At 37.0% G+C, this 10383-nt stretch overlaps 1 protein-coding gene across 1 annotated transcript; it reads right to left on the bottom strand.

Moving 5' to 3' along the window:
* Positions 1-2752: 2752 nt before the first annotated feature.
* On the bottom strand, positions 2753-10140 carry LOC306877853 (delta-type opioid receptor-like). The gene is made up of 3 exons (XM_079429849.1): positions 9648-10140; positions 6154-6509; positions 2753-4992 (listed from the first exon to the last, which is right to left on the bottom strand). The coding sequence occupies exons 1-3, from the start codon at positions 9887-9889 to the stop codon at positions 4463-4465; spliced, it is 1128 nt and encodes a 375-aa protein (XP_079285975.1). The 5' UTR covers positions 9890-10140; the 3' UTR covers positions 2753-4462.
* Positions 10141-10383: the final 243 nt, after the last annotated feature.

Raw genomic sequence — 10383 nt, 5'->3', positions numbered from 1 at the left:
GGAAATGGTATTGTGCTCCTGGTCTGCTCTTTATGTTCCAGCCCACAGTGAGTCGTGCTGGGAGACTTTGTGGGGTATTTCAGTTGAAAAGCCCTTCAAGGCCCACTTTCTCTGAAAGCTTTGAAATGCTAACAGCCTCTTCTGCAAGCACTTAATTGACCACCATTTAATGCTGTCATCAATGTTGTCTGATGCCCGGCATGAGGCAGCTGCACTGAGAAGTGGACAGGGCACTGGCTTTAAATATTGTTTTTAATGCCAGCAAGCTACATTAAATGTTTTGAGAGGGATGTCCTTATTCGCGAAAGTATAATGACTCATTGTTTCCATGCAGTTCCAAAACTGAAAAAGTTTCACAGCAGGCAGTTCATTAATTGTTTAAAAGCACTGCTCTTTAAAGGTGTACTCAGTATTTGTCTCTAAATTCTTTTAAAAAAAAAAAGTTTTTTTTTTTTTTTCTTGAAGCAAATTTTCACTGGTGAAATTGCAAAAGCAATCCTATGCTATCAGGAATTTGGAGTGGTAAATATTTCCTCACCTCACAGATTTCGCAGCAGGTTCAAGTTGGTCACATGGATTTGCCACGTTGGCCAACAGAAAGCTTCATGTTTTTATTTATTTTCGATTAAAATGAGTGCACCGTTTTCAAAATTGAAAACTGGCTCGCCTGTAATTGTTGGGGTTAGATATATTTTCTGTTCTTTCAGGCATGATATGTGCATTGTACGTTTATAACATCAGGATGCCTTTAACCATTAGACCAGTCGTTATTGTACAGCATCTCTGGAAACTGAACAGAGCAACTCTTAATGGAAGATTGGTCTTGCTGGAAATGCGTATGATTTGACCATATTTCCCTGAGATAAATTATATGGGAACTGCTAAGCTTAGAGCATGACTGACCTAATATATAATGCATTTAATATTTATACACACATTGCTTTAGCTTGTGTGTGACAGTTGACAGTTCAATAAATATATAATAAAAAAAGTAAGTAAACTAAAGAGGCTAAGCATTTTCTCCTCCAAAGAAATATTACTTTAAGTTTTTGATTTAGCACTTTACCCTGTGGACATGTTATACATCACTTGCCAAATGTATAAGAATGTGAGTTGAAGGTAAAATCTACACTGACTCTGATTTAGCCCGCAGCTTGTTAATAACGCATCTCATAAGGACACTGAATGGGGTTGAGCGCAATTTAGTGCAGAGTGTGATCCTCCTGATCAATCTAGCTGACATGCTGTGTCTCTTGTCATTACTGTGCCTCCATCCACCCACTATAAACAGCGTTGCTCTCTGATCTGCTGTTTATGCCATTATGTAACTGACACGCCAAATCACGAGGAACCGGAGACGCATATAAGCGACATTTGCTGACCATAATGTTGTTCGTTATTCAGGCCATTTGCTCATCTAAGATTCTGTATTTGTGTCTGTTGGCCAGTTGAGACTGTATCCTTCAATAGCCATTTCCAGAGTCCATTATACCTACTATAGCACAAGGAATAGGCCTACGCCAGTGCTTTAAATGTCAGGGTGCTACTTCAAATCTAACGAGTGAACTGTTCCGCTCCTCTCGCATCTAGAAAGTCACAGTAAACAGGATCCCTCTTTTCAATTATGTTGCAAAAATAAACCATCTTGGGCTTATTAACAGCATATTTTCCCTCTTGACTTGCTGGCAATCAACATATAAGACTTTCAGGACCTCTTTTTTTTATCCTGTTTGTGAAAAGTGCAGAGATCCTTTGGAGCCCTTTGATTTTCATACCTTATTTTTGGTTTCTTTCCATTGTGACATAAATGTGGACTAGTTATTTAATTTGACCAAATTAACAATATAACTAAATATACAAAGAACAAAATAAATTCGCTAAGTTTAATAGACAGTATGTTGTAGAATTTTAAGACTTTTGGAGCCCCCTACAGTTACGTGAGTGTAATTGTCGTAAATATAGCACTGTAGTAATTCCAGTGGATAGCTGTAATGTTACCTTGTCTTATTATTGTAAATTACAAGGGTCTGTATTAATTACCATTGGAGAAAGCGTAATGGTCAACTTGGATTACGTGTGCCTTGATAAACAATCACATTGTTTACGGATACTATAGAAATAAAGAAATTCTAGCTGTCAGTGACTTCTCTTAAAAAATGGCTTTTTTTCAGTGTAAACTCTCAAAATAGTTCAATCCAAAACTACCGTTTAATGACAAACAAGTTGAAGATTAGCCAATAGGCTGTCGATTCTTTAAATGATAAGCTGTTTCCTCACTAAAGCGGTTTAGGCTCCTCCAATGACATCCATTCAAAAAAAGATCTCTGGTTTCTTTCCCTGCGTACTGCCAAAGCGGCAGCTAAAAGTTAAAACTTTGCTAAAAGTTGCAGGCTTGTCTTCCAGTGGCTTTGGCTGTACATGTGCATTTGTTGCTGCCCCTAAAGCCCATTTCTCGCAATTACGTACCGCTCTCCAAACTTACACGGGCCTATTCCAAGACCTTAGGAGGGAGCAAGGGGGAGAAAAAACAGAAGCCATTCACCTCATTAAAAGTAAGTGTACAACCAAAGTGAATTTTAAACTGATCATTCAAGGTTTAAAAAAAACCCTACACCCAGTTTTACTATATTGTTTTTCCATACAATGGAAGCAGATGACTTTATTCACTGACGATCCTTTTTTTTTTTACTAACCTGGGTAAAATGACATTTTGTTTCTTATGACTACACAGACGACAAAACTCAGCAAAAATACAAACAATTTTGTCTTTATACAACAGTCATTATACAACAACCTCTTTTTATTTTTACCTTGTTTCAAAAGCACTTATCCAGTTTATTTCATAACAGGGGGTCTATAGGTTGTCTGCTGAAGAGATTATGTAACAGTGCTTGAGTCGCCAATCTTTACAAGTACCTGCAGAAAATTAGCATAGTAGTATTTTATTTCATCTTTAAAACACCTTAAAAGTTTGACAGGCTTATTTATCATTCAATAAATAATGACATGATAAATGTATCTTTGAAATGAATCTTCATGAGATGATGAATCTTTATATCTTAGAAGTCTTGCTCGTCATGTGGGTAGTGAACATTTTTTAGATAAAGGTTATCTTTCCCAACATCCATGCCGTCTACTGAAATTTTTAATTTTGTATTTGTTTTCACATATTATGTAAACTAAAACTTTTATTTTGGATGTGATTAATTGCAATTAATCGTTTGACAGCACTAATAAAAATATAATCATGAGGAAATATCCAACAGTTTCACAAAAGTACATACAGGTTCTACAGTAAAGCAATACTCACTGCTAATACGTAACATCCTTGACTGGAAAAAGTTGGTCTATAACAGCTAAAGAAACTAAACTCACTCTCCTTTTACAACAAAGCTGACATTTAGAATCAATCGCTAATATCACAAAATGACTCAAATGTAATTTCAAATTTGGAATTTAAAGAAGGTTAAAAAAAACAGCTATTCTGTGCTAATGGCAATGAAATACAAGAACGGTTGCACTAAATAGTTCATTACAAAGAACTAAGATGAAAATATCTAAAAGCCCCTCTGTAATAGTCTCAGAGCACATCTACACATACTGTATGCTCAAAGTATGAACACTGTAAACTTCATAGTCAAAGGTCATCGAACACCTTTACTAGTAGCACAAATTTACAAAATGACACCTTATAATGCACCGTGAAATGAACATTGTGGCGAGAGTTTATATAACAGTGTGTTTTAACAGCCATCTTGAGGGAAGGAGCCCTGTCATCCATGCAACCTTGAGATGAAATTTTGCTCCATTGTCTGTATCTGACACCTCTCTCGTTCTCCATATATCTTTATCCTCAGGTTTAATGAAATCCTTTTATTATGGAGTGGAAAAAGACCTCTGTACATTTTCACTGTTCAGTGAAGCAAGATTGCTTCTTTCTTAAAATGAAAATCTTACAGAATATTTTGTTGCTTGAGAAATTGAATTTGTGTATTTAGTTGACTGTTAGGACACTTGTATTTCAGTTACAAGTTCCCACAATTTCCAAGGAAATGCACTGATTTTCATTTAAAATCTGATTATGGGAATCCACTTTGATGGGTCATATACCACTAATGAATGTCGATATCCTGTTGACCATTCAAGGCCACGTCTTTGATGGTTTTAATTTTTTCTCAAAGCATGATTACTGTACATTGGTCCAAATGATCTCATTTCCTCACTTAGGAAAACATTTTGCAGCGAGCCATCCATTGCTTTTCCACAAAGTGAAATTAAGAAAGGTAGAAAAAAATTACTAATGAACCAACATGGCATTTTGCCTTCAGTATATGGGCTTGTTGTCAAGTTGTATTTACCTCAAAGGAGCTTAAAACCCAGTAGTGGAGATCTGGGTGACCTCAGACTGCAGATCTTTCTGTGTCTTTGGTTGTGTATCAGGAGGCATCTGTTCCAGGTCTAGTCATGTGGGCTGTTTCATCGATTCAGACTTGGCGCACACCGAGATGGGCTCTCTCGTGGCGCTACGGGCTCTGTAAAAGCTGCTTTGCTCCATGCGGGAACGAAAGGGCAAGCAGAAATCTCTGAAGCACCTCTTGAAGTTTTCATCCAGAAACGCATACAGGACCGGGTTGAGGCTGCTGTTCATGTAGCCCAGAGCAATACACAAATGCCAGCAGGCGACCACAAGCAGATTCTTCTGGTCGATCTCCACCACAGTTTTGATGATGATGAAGATATGGATGGGGGTCCAGCAGATGATGAAGGCCGCCACCACAACCAATACCATACGGGTGATGCGCCGGAGGTTTCTGTCCTTCTCTTTGGAGCCGGACAGCAAGCGTACACTCTTAAGACGAAGGATCATCAAGCCGTAACAGATAGTGATGACCAAGACGGGAACCACAAAGGCGAAAATGAAAACACAGATCTTGGTCACAGTATCCCAGTACCAGTCTGGGTCTGGGAATTTCAATGTGCAGACTGTTTTGCCTGTGAAGAATGTATGTAAAAAGAAGGTAAGAGTCTAGAGTCATTTCTTAGTTGAATTTACTGATCACTTCTAATTCAATGACGTTTTTAACAATTATTTCCAGTATTTACTTAAAATCTGTTTGGCCATGCAGCATTCCAAGAGCACTGAAATCTATTAGTCTGTGCACGTTTTATCATTGCGCAAGTTGACAACAAGTGACTTCCTGCATCCTTACTAATAGTATGCGAGAGGCAAGTATATCCGAATTCATAGACCAGTATGTGAAAATCTTAAGTGCGCATTTGATGGGCATTTTACTGTCCCATAAGTCCTCTGGAGAGGATTTGTGAATGACAGTAAAGCGACACAATGGACGCTGAAAGGTCATATGATAATGACAACGTGATATATGTAGCATGTCCAAATTTCCTTCATAATATATAGGACATAGCCTTACCATTATTTATATAGCACTTTTCACAATTCAGATTGTATCAAAGCAGCTTTACAGAATAAAACAGGGAATTAATGTTGCAAACAAAGTTTCATACCAAATGTAGTACCTACTAGACCAGGGGTCACCAAACTTGTTCCTGAAGGGCCGGTGTCCTGCAGAGTTTAGCTCCAACCCTTATCAAACACACCTGAACCAGCTAAACAAGGTCTTTCTTGGTATACTTGAAACTTCAAGGCAGGTGTGTTGAGGCAAGTTGGAGCTAAACTCTGCAGGACACCAACCCTCCAGGACCGAGTGTTGTGACCCCTATACTAGACAGTATGCAATTTCATACACAGATATTGACTTTATGAGCGAGTCATTTAATGCAATTAACTGATTTGTTTAAAAAAAAAAACTGATTCATTCAGGACCCAAGTCCTAATGAGTCATTGAATTATTAATTTAACCGATTTGTTTAAAGGGAACAATTCATCCAGGAAATTAACACTATGATGTGTTGCTCTGAGAGTATGCAATTCAGTGTGGTTTTGTTTTAAACTGTATATCTAAAATATTACTCAATATTAACATCTAGATCACTTCGCTAAAAAAATAATATTATAACCATGCTATAATTATGTGTGATCGAACTGAGTGACGGCCATAAATTTACTAACAAATTGAATCAAACAATTAATATAAGGTGAATACCATACTTTTTCACTCATTTTGTTCTCACCTGTGGGTGTTACTCTAGTAACGGCCATAACCATGACTGGCAAGCCGACAGCAGAGGAGAGAATCCATATGCAGATGTTGATGATCTTTGCTTTGAAGGGTGTGCGGAAGTCCAGGGCTCTCACTGGATGGCACACAGCAATGTAACGGTCTACACTCATCATCGTCAGAGTGAAAATACTGGTAAACATGTTGTAGTAGTCAATAGCAATGACCAATTTACACAAGAGCTCCCCAAATGGCCAGGTGCTCATGAGGTATTTGGCACTCTGGAAGGGTAAAGTACTGGTGGCTAATGCATCGGCCAAAGCCAGGTTAAAGATGTAAATGTTGGTAGCTGTCTTCATCTTTGTGTACCTGAAGAAGAGAGACATTTAGTCTGAGCTATTCAGCAAGATGAACACTTCATAAATTTTGAATATCGAGCTGCTGCACCTGGGTTTGCGATGACGATATGAACACTGATGAATACAGATGCAGATGAATGGGTTGCACTGATTGTGCATGATTTGAGATTCTTCTCTGTTTTGACCTTTTCATTATAAATATCAGATATGATTACCATGATGATCAACTCCAAAAATTGAAAAAATAGAACTATATGTGCTCTTTTAACACCCTTTCACACTGTAATCAACTTTTATGTCAAGAATTAAAATACGCATTGGCACATTCATTATTCTTTATATTCTGGTGATTTGATAAAACCATTATAAAATATTATTTTTTCAGAACTTTGTTTGTTATGCTTGTTTTCCATTAAAACAACATTTACACAATATAGTATTTTTTCAAAGTTTTTGGGATATTTTTGTTTATTTTTAAGCTACTAGTAAAAAAAAAAAATTGTGCCACTTTTTTTAACAATCATTATTTTAGTTATTATTATTATTAGAGATATAATGGATGATTTGGCTATAATGACTAAAAACTAAAATTTGAATGGCTGTCAGTGCAGAAATTGTGATAAAGTGTAGTAACAACATCTACCAGCAGGTACGAACAACATGCTTTCATTAAATGAAGGTCTCTCTCTGTGATATCATACAATGATCAGATCATAATTCTCTCTCGCTCTCTCTTTTTATCCAAATTAGTAGTAGGCTGATGAATGATGGGGTATCCTTTGAAAGGATGTGACCATAGTTACTAAAGAAAAATCCAATGCCAAAGGCATAAATTGGCATCCATTGATTATCCTCTCTTTGAGATTTGTCTGGTGCCCACACACTGTGATCTCTTTTGAGGACTTGACATTTGAAGTCTCACAGAGAAGAAGAGAGAAGACAGCACATCCATTAGTGACACTACAGATTATTCCTCTCTTTGTACATGGCTATACGTGTGGTGAGATGAATATATCCATTATTATAAGTTCCATTAAGTCTTTTGTACCGAGCGTATAACATGTTTTGTTGTATATCCATGACTCATGTTTGCATCTCTAATTTTACACTAGTCCCTTATTCATATAGGGAAATACTGGTTTGCTATGTTTTGTCCAGTTGTACTCTTATTTAGCACTGCCATGAATCACGTTTCATTCTAATTCATTGTATCAGGGAACTTATTTTTGTCACAGACCTGTTATGGAAAATAATGTTTGGTAGTGCCAAGTTACTTACATTTGAATGGTGTATTATGAAGTTCTTTATAAGTTTTGGTTGAGTTTATGGAGCTTTTGACAGATTTTGGAGCTTTTGTCTTTATAGGGTTCTTGAAGGAACCTATGGGTTCTGTTTAAAATAGTTAAAAAATAACATTTAGAAATGGTTTAGCGGTTCTACATTGGGTTTTTGAGGAGCCCCAAATGGTGCTTCAAGAATCTTTTCATTTTTACAGTGACAGAACCTTTAAGGAGTTTCAAAAATTACATCTTAACATTAAACAGAAATGTATTTTTGTTTTATTGCGTACCATATTTGATATTGACATATTTTGTGATTATTTTTTTTAGCTTAATGAAGCCTTTTGTGCCAAATATGTTCCTTTTGGCTTTGTGGAGTTGTGTATTGAACCTCAATATAAGAAACTCATTCTTTCTATCTCTCTATATAGGTTGTGTATATATATATATATATATATATATATACAGTGCTGGGAAGATGACAAATTGTAGTCAGTTATTGAATTCAAGTTAGATGATGAAAAATTAGTTAGTAATGTAATCTATTTCATTACTCATTTTAGTTAATATGATCTGATTACTTTTGACCTACCTTGTGCATCACATTAATTTGAATAGGATAATAATGTTCCATACTGATATGAAATGCAAAGAGAAAGAAAATGTATTCCGTTCTTTGTTATCAACAATACAAATTGAAAAAAAAACATTACATCAGTTTTTTCCCAAACTGGGGTTTATGAGGAACTGCAGGTAATTTGTAAACTGATGAAAAGCTAATAATTAATGAAAGCGTAAAAGTATTTTATTTGTATATGCTCGGAGGCCTCTCAATTGTCTGTGCAATTACAGCCACCTGACTAGTGGCTGGTCTGTGTGCAGTTCCACAAAACTGGAGGACTTGCCAAACCTATATATAAGCAATAGGCTTATAAAAACGAAGATAAAAGGAAGAATTAGGGAGGATCAATAAATTATGAATAATTTACTGCCATTTTAAAATATTATTTAATTACATAATCAATAAAAAAACAGTAATTGTGGTCTGATTATGAGTACTTTAAAAAGTAATATAAACAAATTACAAGTATTGAATTTTGTAATCTAATTACATAATCCAGATTACATAGTTACAACCCAGCACTGTAAGGATACATTAAAGGAACATGAGACCAGATTCTAACAGCAGCTTTCATTTACATTTATATTTACATTTATTAATTTTAGCTGACGCTTTTATCCAAAGCGACTTACAATTGCTATATATGTCAGAGGTCTGGAGCAACTAGGGGTTAAGTGTCTTGCTCAGGGACACATTGGTGTCTCACAGTGGATTCGAACCCGGGTCTCTCACACCAAAGGCTTATCCACTGCGCCATCACCACCACCAGCTTTCACAAGTAAACTTTAAATTATACATGCTGTGAAAATTGTTCTTCCTCCAAAAACTACCCCTGAGTTAAACTGGCATACCTGTGGGTGATATAAATTGAACTGGTTAGCTCTGCTCTCTGTTCCATTGGTGCTGAGTGGAAGGTTCTCACAGCCACCCTCAAATGAGCACACCACAAAATCTGATTCCTCAGCCCTGTCTCTTATCTTCCACCACTTGCTTAGATTCCAAACAAAAATCCATTTCCACCACATTCTCTGTAGCTACAAGGCTACATTCCCGGGGTTCATATTAAGCGACACATTTGCATGCGTGCATCTTTCTCTTTAGACTTTGTGCACTTAAACCAACAAAGTTAGGGCAAAGTGGGTTATATTTGTACTTAATGTCAAAATGTGATAAATTATTAAATAATGAAATTCCCACTTCCTGAGACTTCTGAAGTACATTCACTGAAATAAACTATTTCTCTTACCTGACCACACCGTACATAACCAGAATATTTCCAAACAGTCCCACCACGCAGATGACAGAGTACAGCACGGTGATGCACACAGCGATAGCGACCGCGGTGCTGTCTTTCACCGCCTTCGGCTCGCTGCCTCCGCTCCAGTTGGACAGAAGTCCCGCGGGTTCCTCCATAAAGCTCGAGTTTGGCAGAATTAAAGGATACCGCTCGGAAAAATCACCAACAGTCACTGCTAGAGGCTCCATCATGCGCTTTCCCTGTATAACGCCAAACGCCTTCTAATTAAGTAAGAAGATTATAAGCGTAGCCTTTAGCTTTAATCTAAAAGACAGAGAAAGATACAGAAAAGCAGCTGTAAGGACATCAACTCCACTGGTCACTTTTCATCAAAGCCCTCCTTTTCTCCTCTCCTCTGCTCTTCTCAGGAGCGTCCTCGGCTTCCAACTGAGCGAGCTGTGCAAGTGCTGCTCATACTTTCTCCAGAAGTAGGCTACAATGGAAAGACTAGCGGAACACATGGCAACTGCGCACCCGCACTCAAAAGTGTCACTCGCAATCCTAAAAACGTGTACTAGCCATGCTATTTTACTATTATAAGTGCGTTCATTTTCCATTTCTATCTATCTATCTATCTATCTATCTATCTATCTATCTATCTATCTATCTATCTATCTATCTTAGGGCTGCCAAATCTCAAGCATTCAGCATATGACTCGAAATTGACACTGTTCCTGCACCCTCA

The sequence above is a fragment of the Barbus barbus genome (assembly GCF_936440315.1).
Source record: "Barbus barbus genome assembly, chromosome: 12".
NCBI classification, from domain to species: Eukaryota; Metazoa; Chordata; class Actinopteri; order Cypriniformes; family Cyprinidae; genus Barbus; species Barbus barbus.
This window is presented reverse-complemented; position numbering and strand designations above follow the sequence as displayed.